The 18,178-nt window shown below is 42.7% G+C and overlaps 1 protein-coding gene across 1 annotated transcript in view; it reads right to left on the reverse strand.

The window, feature by feature from the left end:
* The window catches only part of LOC137375638 (uncharacterized), a 106,978-nt gene that overhangs the window by 47,456 nt on the left and 41,344 nt on the right, over positions 1–18,178 (reverse strand). The window contains exons 7-10 of the mRNA XM_068043020.1: positions 16,873–16,956; positions 16,248–16,376; positions 16,061–16,100; positions 12,392–12,444 (exon numbers count right to left, since the gene is read on the reverse strand). Of these exons, the coding sequence (XP_067899121.1) occupies positions 12,392–12,444; positions 16,061–16,100; positions 16,248–16,376; positions 16,873–16,956 (306 nt within the window). The remainder of the gene's footprint in view (positions 1–12,391; positions 12,445–16,060; positions 16,101–16,247; positions 16,377–16,872; positions 16,957–18,178) is intronic.

The following is an 18,178-nucleotide window of genomic DNA, read 5'->3' on the forward strand; positions in this document are numbered from 1 at the left end:
AGTACACAGACAGGTCATTGGGATCTTTTCTGGAGCAGTTCTTTTCAGGCAGCAACAAGAATTAATCTGGCTGGCCTTCCAGGAGCATCTCAGGAGAAATGCAGTATCAGGTGTTTTAGCTCTCATACACTGGATTCGCAGGCTTTTTCCCGAAGAGGTAGAGAAAGAGTAGCTGGGTGATTTTCAGCAGGCTACAAACCTAACTGCTTTCAACACAGTCCACACCCCAACTGAACGAAACAATATCTTAAAAGTGAAACCTCCTGACCACCATAAACTTGACATGTCACTTCACTGTAAACATTTCTACAAGTCACCAAGGTTTCTGTTCTTTATTGAGCTTAAGGCACGTGACAACCAGTAAAGGTTTGTTTTCAAACAGGACCTCTCAGTGACCCTTGTGAAATAACACATCCATGGAATCTTTTCTGTTTTTCCAAATGAACCATGTCCATAATTTTAAAATAAGAGTCCTCAAAAAAAAAAAAATAGAAAAAAATAGGAGCACTTTCATAACACCTCCATCCTTGAAGGAATGGAATTCCATTTTAAAAAGTTTTTCATTACGAAGTGTGGAAAAAAAAGATGAAACATATAATACACATTTACACACTCATTCTCATTCACTCTTTAGCTGTAACTATTACAGTACTGCTTTGTACAATCTTTGCACTCAGATAACTCAAAGCAAACTTAAGCTCTAGACAAAGTATCAGCAATTACATGATTTACCCCCACAACGTGGTTAATCTTTAAGTGATAAGGTTGCAATAGTAAACTCCAACAAAATAGTCTGGCATTCTTGTTTTTGAATTTTTCCACAAAGGCTGGGGGGTTGTGATCAGTATATAACAGTGTGTCTCTGTAGTCGCGGCAGACATACACTTCAAAATGTTTAAGAGCTAGTAATAAGCCCAGGGTTTCTTTTTCCACTGTTGAGTAACTCTTTTAGTGTCTATTTAGCTTTTTGGAAAAGTATCCCACTGGCCCTTCTATGGCCGATTCATCGTCTTGTAAGAGGACTGCACTGACCCCCAGGTCAGAAGCATCAATTGCTACCCTGAAGGGTTTAGTGAAATTTGGGGCAGCCAACATTGGTTAATAAATCAAAATAGCTTTCAGCATCTCAAAAGATGCTTGGCACTCCTCTTACCAAACTACCTTGGTTTTCTTTTTTTGAAGCAAATCCATCAGTGGAGCAGCTATGGTACTGAAATTTGGTACAAACTTGCGATAGAAACCACACATCCCCAAAAGCCTCATGATATCTCACATAGTCTTAGGGGTAGAGAACTCCACTACTTTTTCAGTTTTTTTATTCATTCATGGGATTTGGGCGTCGCTGGCCAGGCCAGCATTTATTGCCCATCCCTAAGTGCCCTTCTGTTCTTGGCAAAACTTGTCCTTGCTCTACTATATGCCTGAGGTAGGTTATCCTCGCTTTTGCAAATTCACTTTTGGCAAGGTTTATCACTAAATCAGCCGAATGTAATTTTCTGAACAGAACTTCCAGTTGCTTCAAGTGGTCCTTCCAAATGACAATGTATACCAGCACATCATGAAGGTAAACCACACAGTTAGGAACATTGGCTACCACATGGTCTCTGAAAAGTGCTGGGGCAATTTTTTTTTTGCCCGAATGGCATCACTTGACATTGGAAAAGACCGTCTGGTGTAACAAAAGCCAATATTTCTTTAGCTCGGGGTGGAAATGGAAAATGCCAGTATCCCTTTAACAAATCTATTTTTGTAAGAAACGTCACACTGCCCAGTCTGTCAATACAGTCTTTCACTTGAGGAATTGAGTAGGAGTCTGCCTTTGTTACTGCATTAACTTTTCTGTAGTCCATGCAGAATCTAGTTGAAATGTCAGGTTTAGGCACTATCCACCACTGGGGAACTCCAGCTGCTTTGACTGGGTTCAATTAGGTAGTTTTCCAATATATATTGGATTTCTGCTTTCACCTGGGCCTGTTTCTCTGGACTTCAGCGATAAAAATGCTATTTTATAGGAAAGGATTCCCCTACATCCACATCATGTATGCCTAAGGTTGTACATCCTGGTTTGTCCCTACAGACGCCTTTAAATGCTGTGATTAGCCTTGCTTGGTCTTCTCGTTGTTCTGCATCTAAATATGAAAGCATAGCATCTAATCTCCATAACAATTCAAAATTAGCGAACCGCATAGTAGGAGTTTCAATTTGAGAATCGTCTAGGCTTCCTTCTGCCTCATCCTCACTATCTATTTCATCCTTCCCTGTCCTTACTATCCAACATACCTGTGCTTGCTTATCCTCTTCCCAGCAATATTGTTTTAACATATTTAACATATCCTTCTATAATGAAGGGTATGTAGGTAGTTTGATCTTAGAGTAGGTTAAAGGGTCGGCGCAACATCGTGGGCCGAAGGGCCTGGACTGTGCTGTACTGTTCTATGTTGATATGACACAGCCGATTCTTTTTCCGGTCATCAGGGGTGTACATCAAATAATTTACTTCACCAATTCTTTTGACCATTTTATATGGACCACTGAACAGTGCTTTCAGTGATTCGCCCTGTAAAGGCAGGAATACTAACACCTCATCCCCGAGTTGAAATGTTCGGGTCTTGGCATGCTTGTCTGCCCATTTCTTCATGGTTATTTGAGAAGCTTTCAGGTGTTCCTGAGCCACTTTGCAGGCTTTGTTGTGCCACTCCCAGAACATACGTAATCTAACACAGAAGATTTGTCCCTCTGTTTTAAAAACCTTTCTTGGATTAGTTTTAGAGGACCCCTTCCTCATGTCCATAAACTAATTCAAAAGGACTAAACTGGTAGACTCACTTGTTTTTGTCACTAGGGATTCACCTAAAGAAATTCTAGCCCTTTATCCCCATCATGGGGATATTCATGACAGTATACCCTGATTATTGTTTTGAGGGTCTGATGGTTCCATTCTAAAGCACTGTGTGTCTGTGGGTGATATGCTGAGGACTTTAACTGTGTTATACCCAAATCACACATAACGTGCTGAAAAAATTTAGACATAAAATTGGAACCTGGATCCGACTGAATCTTAATCGGTAATCCATATCTAGTGAAGCACTGGGTTAAGTTCTCTATCACTACCTTCGCAGAAATTTTTCTCAAGGGAATGGCCTCTGGGAACTGAGTAGCCATTGTTATGACCAAGGTGAGAGGAGCGCACTGCTAATTCAGTCCCACTTCTCCACAGGTCACAACATATCAATAAATTTTCCCATTTACCGAAAGTCAATTTGATACTGTATTTATCCCTAGAATAATGCACACCAACCAGGTTTCTTTAATAAACAAAATTTTCCATGTATTATAAACAAAGTCCTAACCAATAATGAAATAAACATATAAATGACTTGAAATATTAAAGCCCGTTATTTTTATCCTAGCCCTCACACACACACTCACATACACAATCGGTTAACTGGGGCAAAAGAGGGATTTTTGTTTACAGTTGTTACAAAGAAATAGAAGGTATTAAAAAAAATAACTTAGACTGCAGAGAAGTTATGAAAGGAAGTCCTTTGTTTTGGCGAGGTGTCTCAAAGTCAAATAGGTGCCACTAGGAATCTTTCTAGGCAATGTTGATGAACAGTCTGTTTGGGTAGGCGTTCAAAGAAATTCAACTACAGAAGGCTTCACATAGATCTTACGTCAAGTGTGTAGCAACAAAGGTGTCAGTTCTTACACATTCGATGCAAAGTTCTTTTAAAGATGCAAGGTTTCTGCAAACATTCAGGATTTCTTCAAAATACAGGAACAGTACAACTAGATATAGGATTTGCTTTTCAAGAGCAGGGATTCTACAAAGAGAGGTAACAGTTGTCTGGATTTTCTTCTGATCTCCTGGCAGGTCCAAACGCAAATTCCAACTGCCTCTTTTGTCCAAAAGACCAGCTGGCTTTTAACAGTTCAAAATTAAACTAAAAAAACAATTCCGCAACAATCCTGTGATTGCTATATATTGCGGTCTGTCGTTTCATTGTGAACATCTGGCCCTTCAGGTTAGAACACCTCTGCTGTGTTTACTTGAAATCACGTACTGTCCAATACTTTTTTTTTAAAAACTGGTCAACCTTTTGTTCACCTTCCTTTTAAAAAAAAAACACCCACAAAGTTCAACAATTCAATGTCCATGAAATCCTTTTCAATCTTTTTAAAATACAAATTTTCAAGTTTTCACAAAAATGGAAACCTTGTAACACCACATCCATGATAGTGAGTATATATTGGTGTCCCGCTTTTGCTTTCAGTAGAGTTCCTAGACAGTCAGCCAACACTCTACTAAATGGTTCCCCATAAACTGGTATGGGGATTAGAGGTGCCGGTTTTATGGCAGGTTGCGGTTTTCCCACAATCTGGCAAGTGTGGCACATTTTACAAAACTGCACCACATCCTTGAAAAGGCCAGGCCAGTAAAAAAGTCGACCTATATGTGATTGGTTCTTCCAGATCCCCACATGTGCCGCCTTAGGAATTTCATGCGCTATTCTTAATATTTCCCGGCGATACTTGGGCGGTGCCACCATCTGGTGAACTACTGTCCATTCTTCATCCACAGGTCTATGAGGAGATCCCCACTTCCTTATCAGAATCCCATTTTTAATACAGTAGCCTTCTGGAACTCCTTTTGTCTCAGCTTCAGTTAGAGCTGATTGTGTCAATTTACTAAACTTTTGTCAAGAATTCCCTATAACTCTCAGGTATCTTGTTCACGTCCCCTGCACTCACTGCAGTTTTTGTACTTGGCCTTACAGCTGCAGTCAGAGATACAGCCGAATCTGTCATACTCTCAGTCACAGCCCCTTGCTCTGCATTGGCCTCGTGTACCCCAATAAGGCCCATGGGTTTACCTCGCAACTTCCAGCATTCTGCAGGAAGGTGTCCCACACTTAGGCTTTCAGACCTCACTTCCACCCTCAGCATCTTCCTTTCTGGCCTGAAGAGGAGATCCCAGGGCGTTCCCAACTGTCCCTTCTTGTCCCCAGCTACTTGCCTTCCTTTCACCCTCCCACCTTCGATCCTTCTCGAGTTTGTGGGGGTGACGGACAAAAGGTTTGGGCTTGTAAACAAACTCGTAATCATCAGCGATCTCAGCTGCCCATCTGGCTGTTGAAACCTTCTGGTTCTCTACATGGGTTCTTACCAACGGAGGGAGTGAATTTTTAAATTCTTCCAGGAGAATTATTTCTCTAATGTTCTCATACGTGACTGCTACCTTGAAAGCCCGCATCTGATGATCAAAATTAATTTGCTTTACCCTCAAATTCTATACAAGTCTGCCCAGACAGTCTCCGGAAGTTCCCAAATTTCTGCTTATAAGCTTCAGGGACTAACTCATAAGCAGCAAAAATTGACTTTTTTGCCATCTCAATCTGCAGAAGCCTCCTCAGAAAGCAAAGCATAAACTTCATGAGCTCTGCCCATCAACCTACTTTGCATAAGCAGTGTCCAGCTTTCCTTTGCCCACTTCATCTGTCTAGCTATTCAAAAGAAATGAAAAATGCCTCTACTTTCCTTCCCTTAAACATTGGGAGGGCTTGTACAAATTAAAACAGCTGTCCACTGAGCTCTGGGCTAGAATCAGATCTTTCGTCACCAGAATTTTCCTTGGTGTCAAGGCCACTTTTTTGTCCTAGTTCCATCTTCTTTTAAAATTCAAATTCCCTTTCTTCTTTTCCTCTTTGAAATGCTCTCTTTTGCCCTTTCCTCTATTTCAAGTACAAGTTTTTGCATGGCCAATTTTCTTTCTTGTTCAAGCTCAAGTTTTTTCATCTATTTTTCCTGTTCCTGTTTTCTTGTTTCCAATTCTCTTTCCCTTTCCAGTTCAAGCTGCTTCATTTGCAACTGAATCCTAGCTAATTCAACTGAACTGCCTCTGGATTGCCTTTTCCTTCTTCCAATTTCAAATGCTGTGCTATTACTTCAATTATATCTGCTTTCTTAGCTCCAACTTTCTGCCAATTTCTTTCGCCTAGTCTTGGTTAAGATTTGCAAATCACTCAGATAAATCCTCCCTCTCCAGAAAAGTCATAGCAACTGACAAATGCATTCCGGTGGTGCAAACTGCACTCTAATGCACGAGAAACTTGGTTTTTCCTTTTCCTCTTTTCAATTATTTTTTACCCCACTTATGATTTCATGTTGTTGGCTTTGGGTTATCCTGCACAGAACCCCCAATTACATGTTCTGACCGAGGCAGGTGGAGTGCACTGTCTTTCCCTAGTTCCACTTCTCCACAGCTCACAACATATATTTAAATGTTTACCCAGTTACCGATATGGTCAATCATATACTCTACTCTTTATCCCAGAATAAAATACACCAAGATTCTGAGAGGTCTTGTCAGGGTGGATGTGGAAAGGATGTTTCTTCTTATGGGAGAAATTAGAACAAGGGGTCACTGTTTAAAAATAAGGAGTTGCCCATTTAAGAGAGAGATGAGGAGAAATGTTTTGCTCTCAGAGGTCTTGATTCTTTGGAACTCTCTTCCTCAAAAGGCGGTGGAAGCAGAGTCAGATAGATTCTTGTTAAGCAAGGGGGTGAAAGGTTATTAGGTGTAGGCAGGAATGTGGAGTTCAGGTTACAATCAGATCAGCCATGATCTTATTAAATGGCGCAGCAGACTCAAGTGGTCTACTCTTGCTCCTAATTTGTATGTACCTACCAAGTTTCTTTAAGAAACAATAAAATTACGAGTTTATTATAAAACAAGACTTATCCAGCAAAGAAGCAAAGCATTAACACACAGACTGAAATATGAAAGTTCCCTTTATAAATACCCAATACACACGCACTGGTTAAAAAAAAAATTCTCTGCTGAGGTCTCTTACAAAAAAAGACAAAAACGAATACTTTGGCCAATTCTTGAAGAAAAAGGATGAGATATGTTGTGTCCCAAAAACAGCATACAGTCTGGCATGCGAGTACACGTAGACGGGTCGCTGGGATCTTTTCTGGAGCAGTTCCTTTCAGGCAGCAGTGAATTAATCTGGCAGGCCTTCCAGAAGCGACTCAGGAGAAATGCAGTAGCAGGGGTTTTAGCTCTCATACACTGGATTCGCAAGATTTTTTCAAAGAGGTAGAGAAAGAGGAGCTGGGTGATTTTCATCAGGCTACAAACTCAACTGCTTTCAACACAGTCCACACCCCAACTGAATCAAAACAATAACCCAAAAGTGAAACCTCCCGACCACCATAAATCTTGACATGTCACTTCTCTGTAAACATTTCCACAAGTCACCAAGGTTTCTCTTGTCCACTTACCTGGATGAGTGCAACTTCAACAACTCCCACGAAGCTAGACATCATCCAGGACAAAGTAGCCCACTTAACCGGCACCCCATCCATCACATTAGACATTCGCTCCCTCCACCACAGCACACAGTGGCAGCAGCGTGTACCACATACAAGATGCACTGCAGCAACTCAACAAGCCTCCAACCACCTGCAAGTTCCCTTCCATGTCACACACCATCCTGACTTGGAAATACATCAGTGTTCCTTCATTATCGCTGAGTCTAAACCCTGGAATTCCCTTCTGAACAACATTGTGGGTGTTCCTACGCCAGATGGACTGCAGCAGTTCACCGCCACCTTCTCAGGGTCAATTAGGGATGGGCAATAAATGTTGGTCTTGATAGCGCTCACATCCCATGAAAGAAAAAAAAAAGTACAATAAAATGTTGGGTGATTCCCAGTTCAAGGACAGGAAATTGGCAATACAAACTCTCGCCGGATGGCGGGCAGCTGCTAACAGGTAGAATTCTCTTCCTCAAAAGGGGGTGGCAGCAGAGTCTTTGAATAATTTTAAGGCAGAGGGAGATAGATTCTTGATAAGCAAGAGGGTGGAAGGTTATCGCGGGTAGGTGGAAATGTGGAATAATCAGTCCAGCCATGAACTTATTGAACGGCGGAGCAGGCTCGAAGAGCCGAGTGGCCTACTCTTGCTCCTAATTTGTATATTCGTAAGCCCACCACTACAAGGATGAGATGGGAGCTGAGACCAGTAGAGGCCACAGGCAGGTAGCAAGAAGCAGCAGCAGTTTGGATTAGGTTCTAAGATGCAAGTGGGAATTTTTATCCTCAAGCTTATTATTCATAATATGCAACAGATAATTTATTTCATTGAAAATGTTTTTGCTGTTTGAATGCGGTTTATTTTTCCCTCTATAAATAAAATACAATTTAATAAAACGTATCCTAAAGTTGCTGTTATTTACTGTTTGATAAAGTTTATGGTTTAGTTGGTGTTTAAAAACAATACTGATTATAAAATAAAGGGTTGTCCCATTTTTATGGTGCAGGGCATAGAGTGGAATATTACAGAATCTTCACTGTGACTAGGTTTGTTTTTAAAAGAGGGAAGGGGTGGGAGGGGGGGAGAAACAAATGGGAGGTTAAAGCAGATTATATACTGAGTTTACCATCAACAGCTTGCATTTCTATAATGCATTTAATAAAGAAAAAATACTCAAAAGTACTTTGACAGAAGCACGAGGAAAAAATGAATGCCAAGCCAAAGGTGGAATGAATAAAAGCTTGGCTGTGCGGGGGGAGGGGGGAGAAAGTAAATGGGGGGGGGAAAGTAAATGGGGGGGGGAAAGTAAATGGGGGGGGGAAAGTAAATGGGGGGGGGAAAGTAAATGGGGGGGGGAAAGTAAATGGGGGGGGGAAAGTAAATGGGGGGGGGAAAGTAAATGGGGGGGGAAAGTAAATGGGGGGGGAAAGTAAATGGGGGGGGAAAGTAAATGGGGGGGGGGAAAGTAAATGGGGGGGGGGAAAGTAAATGGGGGGGGGGAAAGTAAATGGGGGGGGGGAAAGTAAATGGGGGGGGGGAAAGTAAATGGGGGGGGGAAAGTAAATGGGGGGGGGAAAGTAAATGGGGGGGGGAAAGTAAATGGGGGGGGGAAAGTAAATGGGGGGGGGAAAGTAAATGGGGGGGGGAAAGTAAATGGGGGGGGGAAAGTAAATGGGGGGGGGAAAGTAAATGGGGGGGGGAAAGTAAATGGGGGGGGGAAAGTAAATGGGGGGGGGAAAGTAAATGGGGGGGGGAAAGTAAATGGGGGGGGGAAAGTAAATTGGGGGGGGGAAAGTAAATGGGGGGGGGAAAGTAAATGGGGGGGGGAAAAGTAAATGGGGGGGGGAAAGTAAATGGGGGGGGGAAAGTAAATGGGGGGGGGAAAGTAAATGGGGGGGGGGAAAGTAAATGGGGGGGGGAAAGTAAATGGGGGGGGGGAAAGTAAATGGGGGGGGGAAAGTAAATGGGGGGGGGAAAGTAAATGGGGGGGGGAAAGTAAATGGGGGGGGGAAAGTAAATGGGGGGGGGAAAGTAAATGGGGGGGGGAAAGTAAATGGGGGGGGGGAAAGTAAATGGGGGGGGGAAAGTAAATGGGGGGGGGAAAGTAAATGGGGGGGGAAAGTAAATGGGGGGGGAAAGTAAATGGGGGGGGGAAAGTAAATGGGGGGGGGAAAGTAAATGGGGGGGGGAAAGTAAATGGGGGGGGGAAAGTAAATGGGGGGGGGAAAGTAAATGGGGGGGGGAAAGTAAATGGGGGGGGAAAGTAAATGGGGGGGGGAAAGTAAATGGGGGGGGGAAAGTAAATGGGGGGGGGAAAGTAAATGGGGGGGGGAAAGTAAATGGGGGGGGGAAAGTAAATGGGGGGGGAAAGTAAATGGGGGGGGAAAGTAAATGGGGGGGGGGAAAGTAAATGGGGGGGGGGAAAGTAAATGGGGGGGGGGGAAAGTAAATGGGGGGGGGAAAGTAAATGGGGGGGGGAAAGTAAATGGGGGGGGGAAAGTAAATGGGGGGGGGAAAGTAAATGGGGGGGGGAAAGTAAATGGGGGGGGGAAAGTAAATGGGGGGGGGAAAGTAAATGGGGGGGGGAAAGTAAATGGGGGGGGGAAAGTAAATGGGGGGGGGAAAGTAAATGGGGGGGGGAAAGTAAATGGGGGGGGGAAAGTAAATGGGGGGGGGGGGAAAGAGAAGCAAAGCGGGGTGGGGAGAAGGAAAGTGGAGAGGCATGGGGGAAGGGGAATCCCGCAGCTCAGAAGTTGATGGGAGTTCCAGGTTGTGCGTGAGGGGATTGGGGTAGGGGGGGGGGGGAAAAGGGGGGTTTACGGGGGTGCGGGGTGATGTTGGGGAGGGAGGTGCGGTGGCAAGTTCCACGAAGAATGGGAAGCTTCAACGGGGGAGGTTACAGAAATAGGGAGAGGTGAGACCTTGAAGGGATTACATGCGAGGATGAGAATTTTAAAACTTGAAATGTTGCAGATCGGGAGCCAAATGTAGGTCCGTGAGGATAGGGATTATGGGTGAGCAAGATTTTGTGCAAGTTAGGGTATAGACAGCAGAGTTTTCAATGAGCTGAAGTTTATCCAGGGCAAAGGGTGGGAGGCTGGTCAGGAGAATGTCATCCTCAGAAGGAGCCGTAATGAAATAATTATGAAAATAAAAAGTCAACTATTAAACTCAGCCATAAGAACATGACACGTACCACAGAAGCAGTCACATGACTGCCTGTACAGCCTCTGTCTACTAGGGATGAAACTTGTTAACCTTGTTTGAAATAGCTCCGGGGAGAACCCATTGAAATGTTAAGGATCTCCATGCATATTGATGACTCTAATCTATAAGAATGAACTAACAAAAGTTCTGGAGATAGACTGGCTCATAGCCCAAATTAAAATGAATAGGTGTCAAGTAGCACCCATTGTAACAGAATGGTCCCCATTCAGACATCAATAGACATGATTTCCATATCCTGGACCATTGTGGCAATGGTCACACCAGGGGAGAAGGCTCTGTGACATTTGACACGAGACTCAAATGTGATAGATTTCTTTTAACCTTAAAAGGTAACTCTCTGAAGAGAGAGGGGGAAATCAAGCAAAGACCATAGAAAGCCAGTTTCCAGTCAGAGGCTGAGAGAGAAATCCAGCTGAACAAACGAATCCTGCAGTATTAGTGCTGAATAACCACAACAAGAGGAATTACAAAGGTGACTTTGAGACTCTCCATCTGTGAAGGTAAACCAAATTTACATCACCAACTTTGGGCTGAGTTTAACCACTAGAGCTCTACAACACCTCAGCAAGATCAAGACTGTAAACATCCAGGCCTACACCTTTAAAAAAAGACTTTCCTCCTGAGAAGACTGAACAGTATTCTGCAAACCACAAACTCATATCACCTTGGATTTGAATTGCATCCTACCCTTTTTTCTCTATCTATTCCTTGCTCTATGGCAGCGAGGCCTGGACAACGTATGCCAGCCAAGAGCGACGTCTCAATTCATTCCATCTTCGCTGCCTTCGGAGAATACTTGGCATCAGGTGGCAGGACTATATCTCCAACACAGAAGTCCTTGAAGTGGCCAACACCCCCAGCTTATACACACTACTGAGTCAGCGGCGCTTGAGATGGCTTGGCCATGTGAGCCGCATGGAAGATGGCAGGATCCCCAAAGACACATTGTACAGCGAGCTCGCCACTGGTATCAGACCCACCGGCCGTCCATGTCTCCGCTATAAAGACCTCTGCAAACGCGACATGAAATCGTGTGACATTGATCACAAGTCGTGGGAGTCAGTTGCCAGCATTCGCCGGAGCTGGCGGGCAGCCATAAAGACAGGGCTAAATTGTGGCGAGTCGAAGAGACTTAGTAGTTGGCAGGAAAAAAGACAGGGCGCAAGGGGAGAGCCAACTGTGCAACAGCCCAGACAAACAAATTTCTCTGCAGCACCTGTGGAAGAGCCTGTCACTCCAGAATTGGCCTTTATAGCCACTCCAGGCGCTGCTTCACAAACCACTGACCACCTCCAGGCGCGTATCTATTGTCTCTCGAGATAAGGAGGCCCAAAAGAAAGAATTGTTATGTATGCATGTGTGTGTGAATGCGTGATTAAATGAAGGTTGAGACCATTTCGGGAATTGTTTCAATAAATAGTTATCTTCCTTTTTATCATATCTATGAGAAAACCTGTCATTTGTCTGTTTATTTGACACTCTGGGGCTAATGCACTATTTTTAACCAAACATGATTGCGGTCAGTTGAGAGGTGGAAAGTGGAAGCCACCCACACCACTTACCACCTGTCCGTAACAAGAACACTGGAATAGTTGAGTCTGGAAGCGACAAAAGGACGGATGAGGGTTTCAGCAGATGGGCTGCAGCAATGCAGAGGTGAGCAATGGCATGGAGGACAAAATGAAAGTCTTTGTGATGGACAGGATAATGGGTTGGATCTGTGCTCAGAGTTCAACAGAACACCAAGGTTGCAAACAGTTTAATGGGGCATAAACCTTAAATATCATTTCAGATCAACTGTCTTACTATCTAATAGGTAGGTCACCAATATAGCCTCAATACCTGCAACAGTAAATGAATTCCCATGCACCTCATCTCTGTCTGACACATGGTCCCTACAAACAGAAGCACAGTTTAAAACATTAATACAAAGCAAGCACACACACGGAGCATTTGTGTTACTAGTGAGAAATGATACTGCATATTTATTTTTGTGCAGAGTAACTACAGATGACACTTTCCCTAAAACAATGCTATTTTAACAATAAACTTGAGAACATAAATCATTTTGATCCAAATAAAAATCAAAGACTACAGGTGCTGGAAATCTGAAACAAAAATAGACAACTTTCATAAATGTTAAGTGATAATAAATGTTCTACTACCTGGATAACACTTCTTCCCACCCTGTTTCCTGTCAGAACTCTTTTCACTTGTCCCATCTGTCATATTTGCTTTGACAATACCACCTTCCATACCAAAGCTTCTGAAACATCCTGCTGTTTCTTCAGCCTACATTATAGTAAACATGGCCCATCCATGTGTGGTCATAGTTTCTAGCTTCACCTTTTCCCTCTACTCGTCACAGTGATAGAATCTCCCTTTTCCTCAACTTCCACCCCCAGCCTTAACATTCAACAGATTATGTTCCACAACCTGCAATCCAACACAGCTTCCTCCACTTCCTTCTTCACCTTCCAAAAGGGATCTTTCCTTCTGGGATATACTGGTTCACTGCTCCAATATCCCCATCTGTTTTCATTCCCCTGGAGTTTTATTGTATCTCTTGTACAAGTACAACACTTATCCATTCACCTTTTCCCATTTTACTGTCTAGGGCCCCAAACATCTTCCAGCTGATATTGCAAATTTCTATGTATTTCTTTCAATCCAGTATACTGCATCCATACTTTAAGTACATTATCTAAACTGGGGAAACTGCTTTGCTGAATATCTCTATCCATCTGCAAATGTGACCCAGAACTCCCCTCATTTGCTACTTCAATTTGGCATACCCTCCCATTATGACACCTCCATCTTTGACCACCTACACTACTCCAATAAAGTTCATGCAATCTTAACGGTGATTTAACTGGCTCACCTTTTCTTTTTTTTTATTTATTTAGAGATACAGCACTGAAACAGGTCCTTCGGCCCACCGAGTCTGTGCCGACCAACAACCAGCCATTTATACTAACCCTGCAGTAATCCCATATTCCCTACCACCTACCTACACTAGGGGCAATTTACAATGGCCAATTTACCTATTACCTGCAAGTCTTTGGGTGTGGGAAGAAACCGGAGCACCCGGCGAAAACCCACGCGGTCACGGGGAGAACTTGCAAACTCCGCACAGGCAGTACCCAGAATCGAACCTGGGTCCCTGGAGCTGTGAGGCTGCGGTGCTAACCACTGCGCCACTGAGGTTAATAAATTATTATTGGTAGGTCCTCCTGATTAGTTATTCAGTGTTTGGGTGATTTTAAAGGTTTTGATAGGTTTTTATTAGTAGATGTCTTGCCATTTTCTCTGCTTTTGACTTGTACATCACCTCTCACTTCAGTTCTTTTTGTTTATTCATTCATGGGACATGGACATTGCTGGCCAGGCCAGCATTTATTACCCATCCCTAGCTGCCCTTGAGAAGGTGGTGGTAAGCTGCCTTCTTGAACCACTGCAGTCCATGTGGGGTAGGTACACCCACAGAGCTCTTAGGAAGGGAGCTCCAGGATTTTGACCCAGTGACAGTGAAGGAACGGCAATATAGTTCCAAGTCAGGATGGTGTGTGGCTTGGAGGGGAACTTGCAGGTGGTGGTGTTCCCATGCAACTGCTGCCCTTGTCCTTCTAGGTGGTAAAGGTCATGGATTTGGAAGGTGCAGTCAAAGGACCCTTGGTGCGTTGCTGCAGTGCATCTTGTAGCTGGTACACACGGTTGCCACTATGCATCGGTGGTAGAGGGAGTGAATGTTGAAGGTTGTGATTGCGGTGCCAAATCAAGTGGCCTGCTTTGTCCTGGAAGGTGTCAAGCTTCTTGAATGTTGTTGGAACTGCACCCATCCAGGCAAGTGGAGAGTATTCTCACACTCCTGACTTGTGCCTTGTAGATGGTGGATAGGCATTGGGGAGTCAGGAGGTGAGTTACTTGCCACAGGATTTCTAGCCTCTGAATTACTTTCATACTGTAAAGAAATTGACAAATCGTAACAGGGAAAGGGTGAGGGGTAAATTGTTAGAGGTAGCAAGTTCACAGAGCAAATGCATAAATATGTTTATGCATATACAGAAGAAAAAATGAAATTATCTTCAAAATAAACTCAGCAACTACTCCCACTCCAGGTACCCCAGTGATCAAAATTTTGGTTATTTAGAATTAGTTTCCTAGAAACAGTTACTATGAAATTTTAGGCTTCAGTTTTTTTCCCCTATTTAAAGTTCTTAGTTCATCTGCTTTCTTGAAGAGAATGCCACCTTAGACAGCCTCTATAGCTTTGCTTGTGAGAGCATCATGGTAGCACCTCCTGATTCCATAGCAACATAGATTTGAACACAATAAGAAGCTTCTCAAACTCTCTGGATTATATTATTGTGCTAAATCCCTACTTAAATACAATGCTCAGCTCTAATCTGTTAAAAATCAACATTAACACACTGCCATGAATCTCAGATTTCAAAAGATTCCAATAAGGCAGTTAGAAAACAGACAAAAATTCCCGATTGTGGAAAGAGTGTGGAAGAGGAGAGAAAAAAAATGGTACTCGAATATATCATGTCATGCTGCAGTAACAATATGATTGGCAGTACAAAAATTTTCTTTCACAGCAAGTCCCACTCATCGATCATCCCCGTCCTCCATGATCATGTGTCCTCAACAGACTTTAAAATCCTTATCTCAATTTATAAAATGTTCCATAGCCTCCCCCCACTCTATCACTGCAATCTCCTTCAGCCCTACTTCTCCGCTTTCACTCTCTGCACTTTCAATTCTGGTATAACGCATTTCCCCTTCTCACTCCACTATCATTGGTGAACAGGTTCCGCAGACCTCATAACCTTCACTCTGGAACTCTTCACCTAAATTTTTCTGCCTCGCTACATATTTCCTCATCTTCAAGAAATTTATCCCTCCTTTTCTTGTGAAGCCTCTTGGATATACAAGTTGTTAAAAGTAAATGGTATTTTCTTTCGTGAGAATTTTTTAAAAAATAAAGCAGTGTAGACTATTTACATGTTCTAGTGTTCAGAAATATGCTCAGTAGAATATATTTATACAGTTTAGGATAAAGTCAGGAGTTCCAATCATGTGATCTCCCCCTTGTCCAAGAGATGGACAAACGTATTACTTGAAATTTTTCAGTAGGAGCTGGGTTCAGCGACAGACCACACACACACACCCTCTCTATATTTAACTTGAGAGAGTATTTTGCCAGTACCTCCTGATTCCATAGCAACATACTGAGTTGGGCACAATAAGAATGAAGCTTCCCAATCTCATTGAACTATATAGAGGTAGAGGTAGGGAGGAAGATTCATGAAAAAAACAGGGCAAGTTTAAAATGGTCTCTTTTACCACAACAGTAAACTTCTCAGATTTCAAAAGAGCTTTTCATAAAAGGCAACATTAGTACATTGCAATTCATTGTACTGACATCAGTACCTTTGGTGAGAGTATATTCTTATATTAAAAAAAGAATCATGATACTTCATATTGTTCCAACTGGCAACATCTCACCTGTTGAAGCTTCCTTCTCTTCTAACATTTCCAGTCTGCTCTGAAATCCAAACGAAAATTTTATTACAACAATGCAATATGCGCGAGGAAGAAAAACTGGCAGTATCTGTACAGGTCACACTCCTGTAACCAATATTTATTAATATGCAAAGACTTCAAATGAAGTGATCATAAAAATGCAGATTACCTGTAATTTCAGAGAGGTTTGAAGGCTGATCAATCACATCAATGTTTGCTGCTTTACTACTGTCCAGAAGAGTAGAATTTTTGCAATGGAACCAACAGATGTCTTCCTCATACTCAAGAAGTGTATGATCTGAAAGGTGGATTGACGCACTGTTATTACAAGAATAGAGGCTAGGTCGTGGGGAGCCATGAATAAGATTTTTATTTTAAAAACTGTGGCTGGTCAAATAGCACTAACAAACTAGTGAATTATAATAAGCTAGATAGCTGGAAAATAATGTTGGAGTTTTTTTTTTAAGCATTGCAAGAAAAAATGTAAGTCTTTAGTAAAATGTTGCCAAACTAGCCTTGACTGTTATCCTTCCATGGCATCATGCAAAAGGAGTTAATCTTGCACCGACTGCGTCAAAGCTGGAATTGATGCAAAATTAAATGTTGAAATTTTATATGCAATAAAAAGCATTCAGGTAGTCTGAACTACCTTTGTTTTCAATTGCATCTGCTGCAGTTTAGCTAGACAGTTTCCATTCTAAATGTCGACATGGAAATTTGTAATGGAAATATAATAAGGAATAACTTCAAAATAGAGACTGACTTGCATCTGTTTGCCCTGGTATGAATATTACCTGGCTGCTTCACCTCGACACACTTGGTCATGACTCGGTGTTCTGCATCACAGGAGAGAGATAAATTACATCCATGTGCACTTCCTGTTCATAAAAGTGATAACAGGAAGTTATGTTGTGTCAACTCTTTTCATCATTAATTTGTTACTAACAGGTGAGAAATGTGTCTAGGAGTCTTTTGCTGGTCTTATTGTAACAGGGTTTAATTTTAAACACACTGTTTTGAGCTCCCCTTTGCGAATCCTTGTTCACAACTTTCCAATTGTAAGGCAAAGAAATGTGCATAAACAGGCTTTCTTTGGTTTAAAAAAGATGAAATTTATTAAACCTTAAACTTAAACTCTAATATGGTTAACACCTACGGATATACAACACCCCCACACTAGCATGCACACGCGATATAAACACGCCCATAGGGACAGAAAAAAGAAAAGATACGTAGAACAGTTTGAGGCAATATCTTGTTACTGTTTCTCCAGCTCGCTGCAATCCTTGATTGAAGATATGGTCTTGCGTTTCGTTGGAGCCCAGTAGTCGTCTTAAAACCTTGTTCAAATAGGAAACCTTTCTCTCTAAGTTTCACACGTTTTCAGAAGATTCAGTTCTGTGGGAAGAGATGAAGGCAGGCAGACAGGAAAGGAGATGTTCTCAGTCCATGAGCACACGGCACTCTCTTCCAATCCTTTGTTGGAAGTTCAACTTCTCTGCCACAGCCAGTTAATCACGTGACTAAAACTGGTCTGACCACTTGTGCATTGGGGAAGCAACTGCTGAGTCCCCATTGTTTCAACATTCTCTGGAACTGTGCACATGTCCTTCCAGTCAGAGCTTGCAATTTTAAGTTATTTTTCATGCGGTGACATAATGTGTGCCTCAGTCTTGACAGGTGGAGGGTTTTGGGGGGGGGGGGGGGGGGCGGTGGTGTGGGGGTTGCCTGACAGCTCCAGACCCAGGGGAATGAAATGCGATTTGAGGAAAAATGGCGCCTTTCATTACAGAGTTTGAGAGAAATATAAGTTACGGCAAGGAACCATGCATTTCCCTCATTCATTTCCATTCATTCGCCAATCTTGAAGCTCAGTAAAAATGTTCTATGTGCCAAAGCTGCTTTATGTTCCCCTTTATTTTGCTCAGGATAGTTGGTAGGGGGGTGGGTCTATCCTGAACTCCCTGATTCCTGTAATGACTTTTGGCTTCAGGGGATGGGTGGTTCCCTTTTCCTGTGACTGTGGGAGAAGAGTCTCTGTTACTCCCCTTTATTGTCTGGGACACTCCTACCTGCAGGTAATTGTGCAGATTTAACTGC

The sequence above is a fragment of the Heterodontus francisci genome, chromosome 12, assembly GCF_036365525.1.
Source record: "Heterodontus francisci isolate sHetFra1 chromosome 12, sHetFra1.hap1, whole genome shotgun sequence".
Classification (NCBI taxonomy): Eukaryota; Metazoa; Chordata; class Chondrichthyes; order Heterodontiformes; family Heterodontidae; genus Heterodontus; species Heterodontus francisci.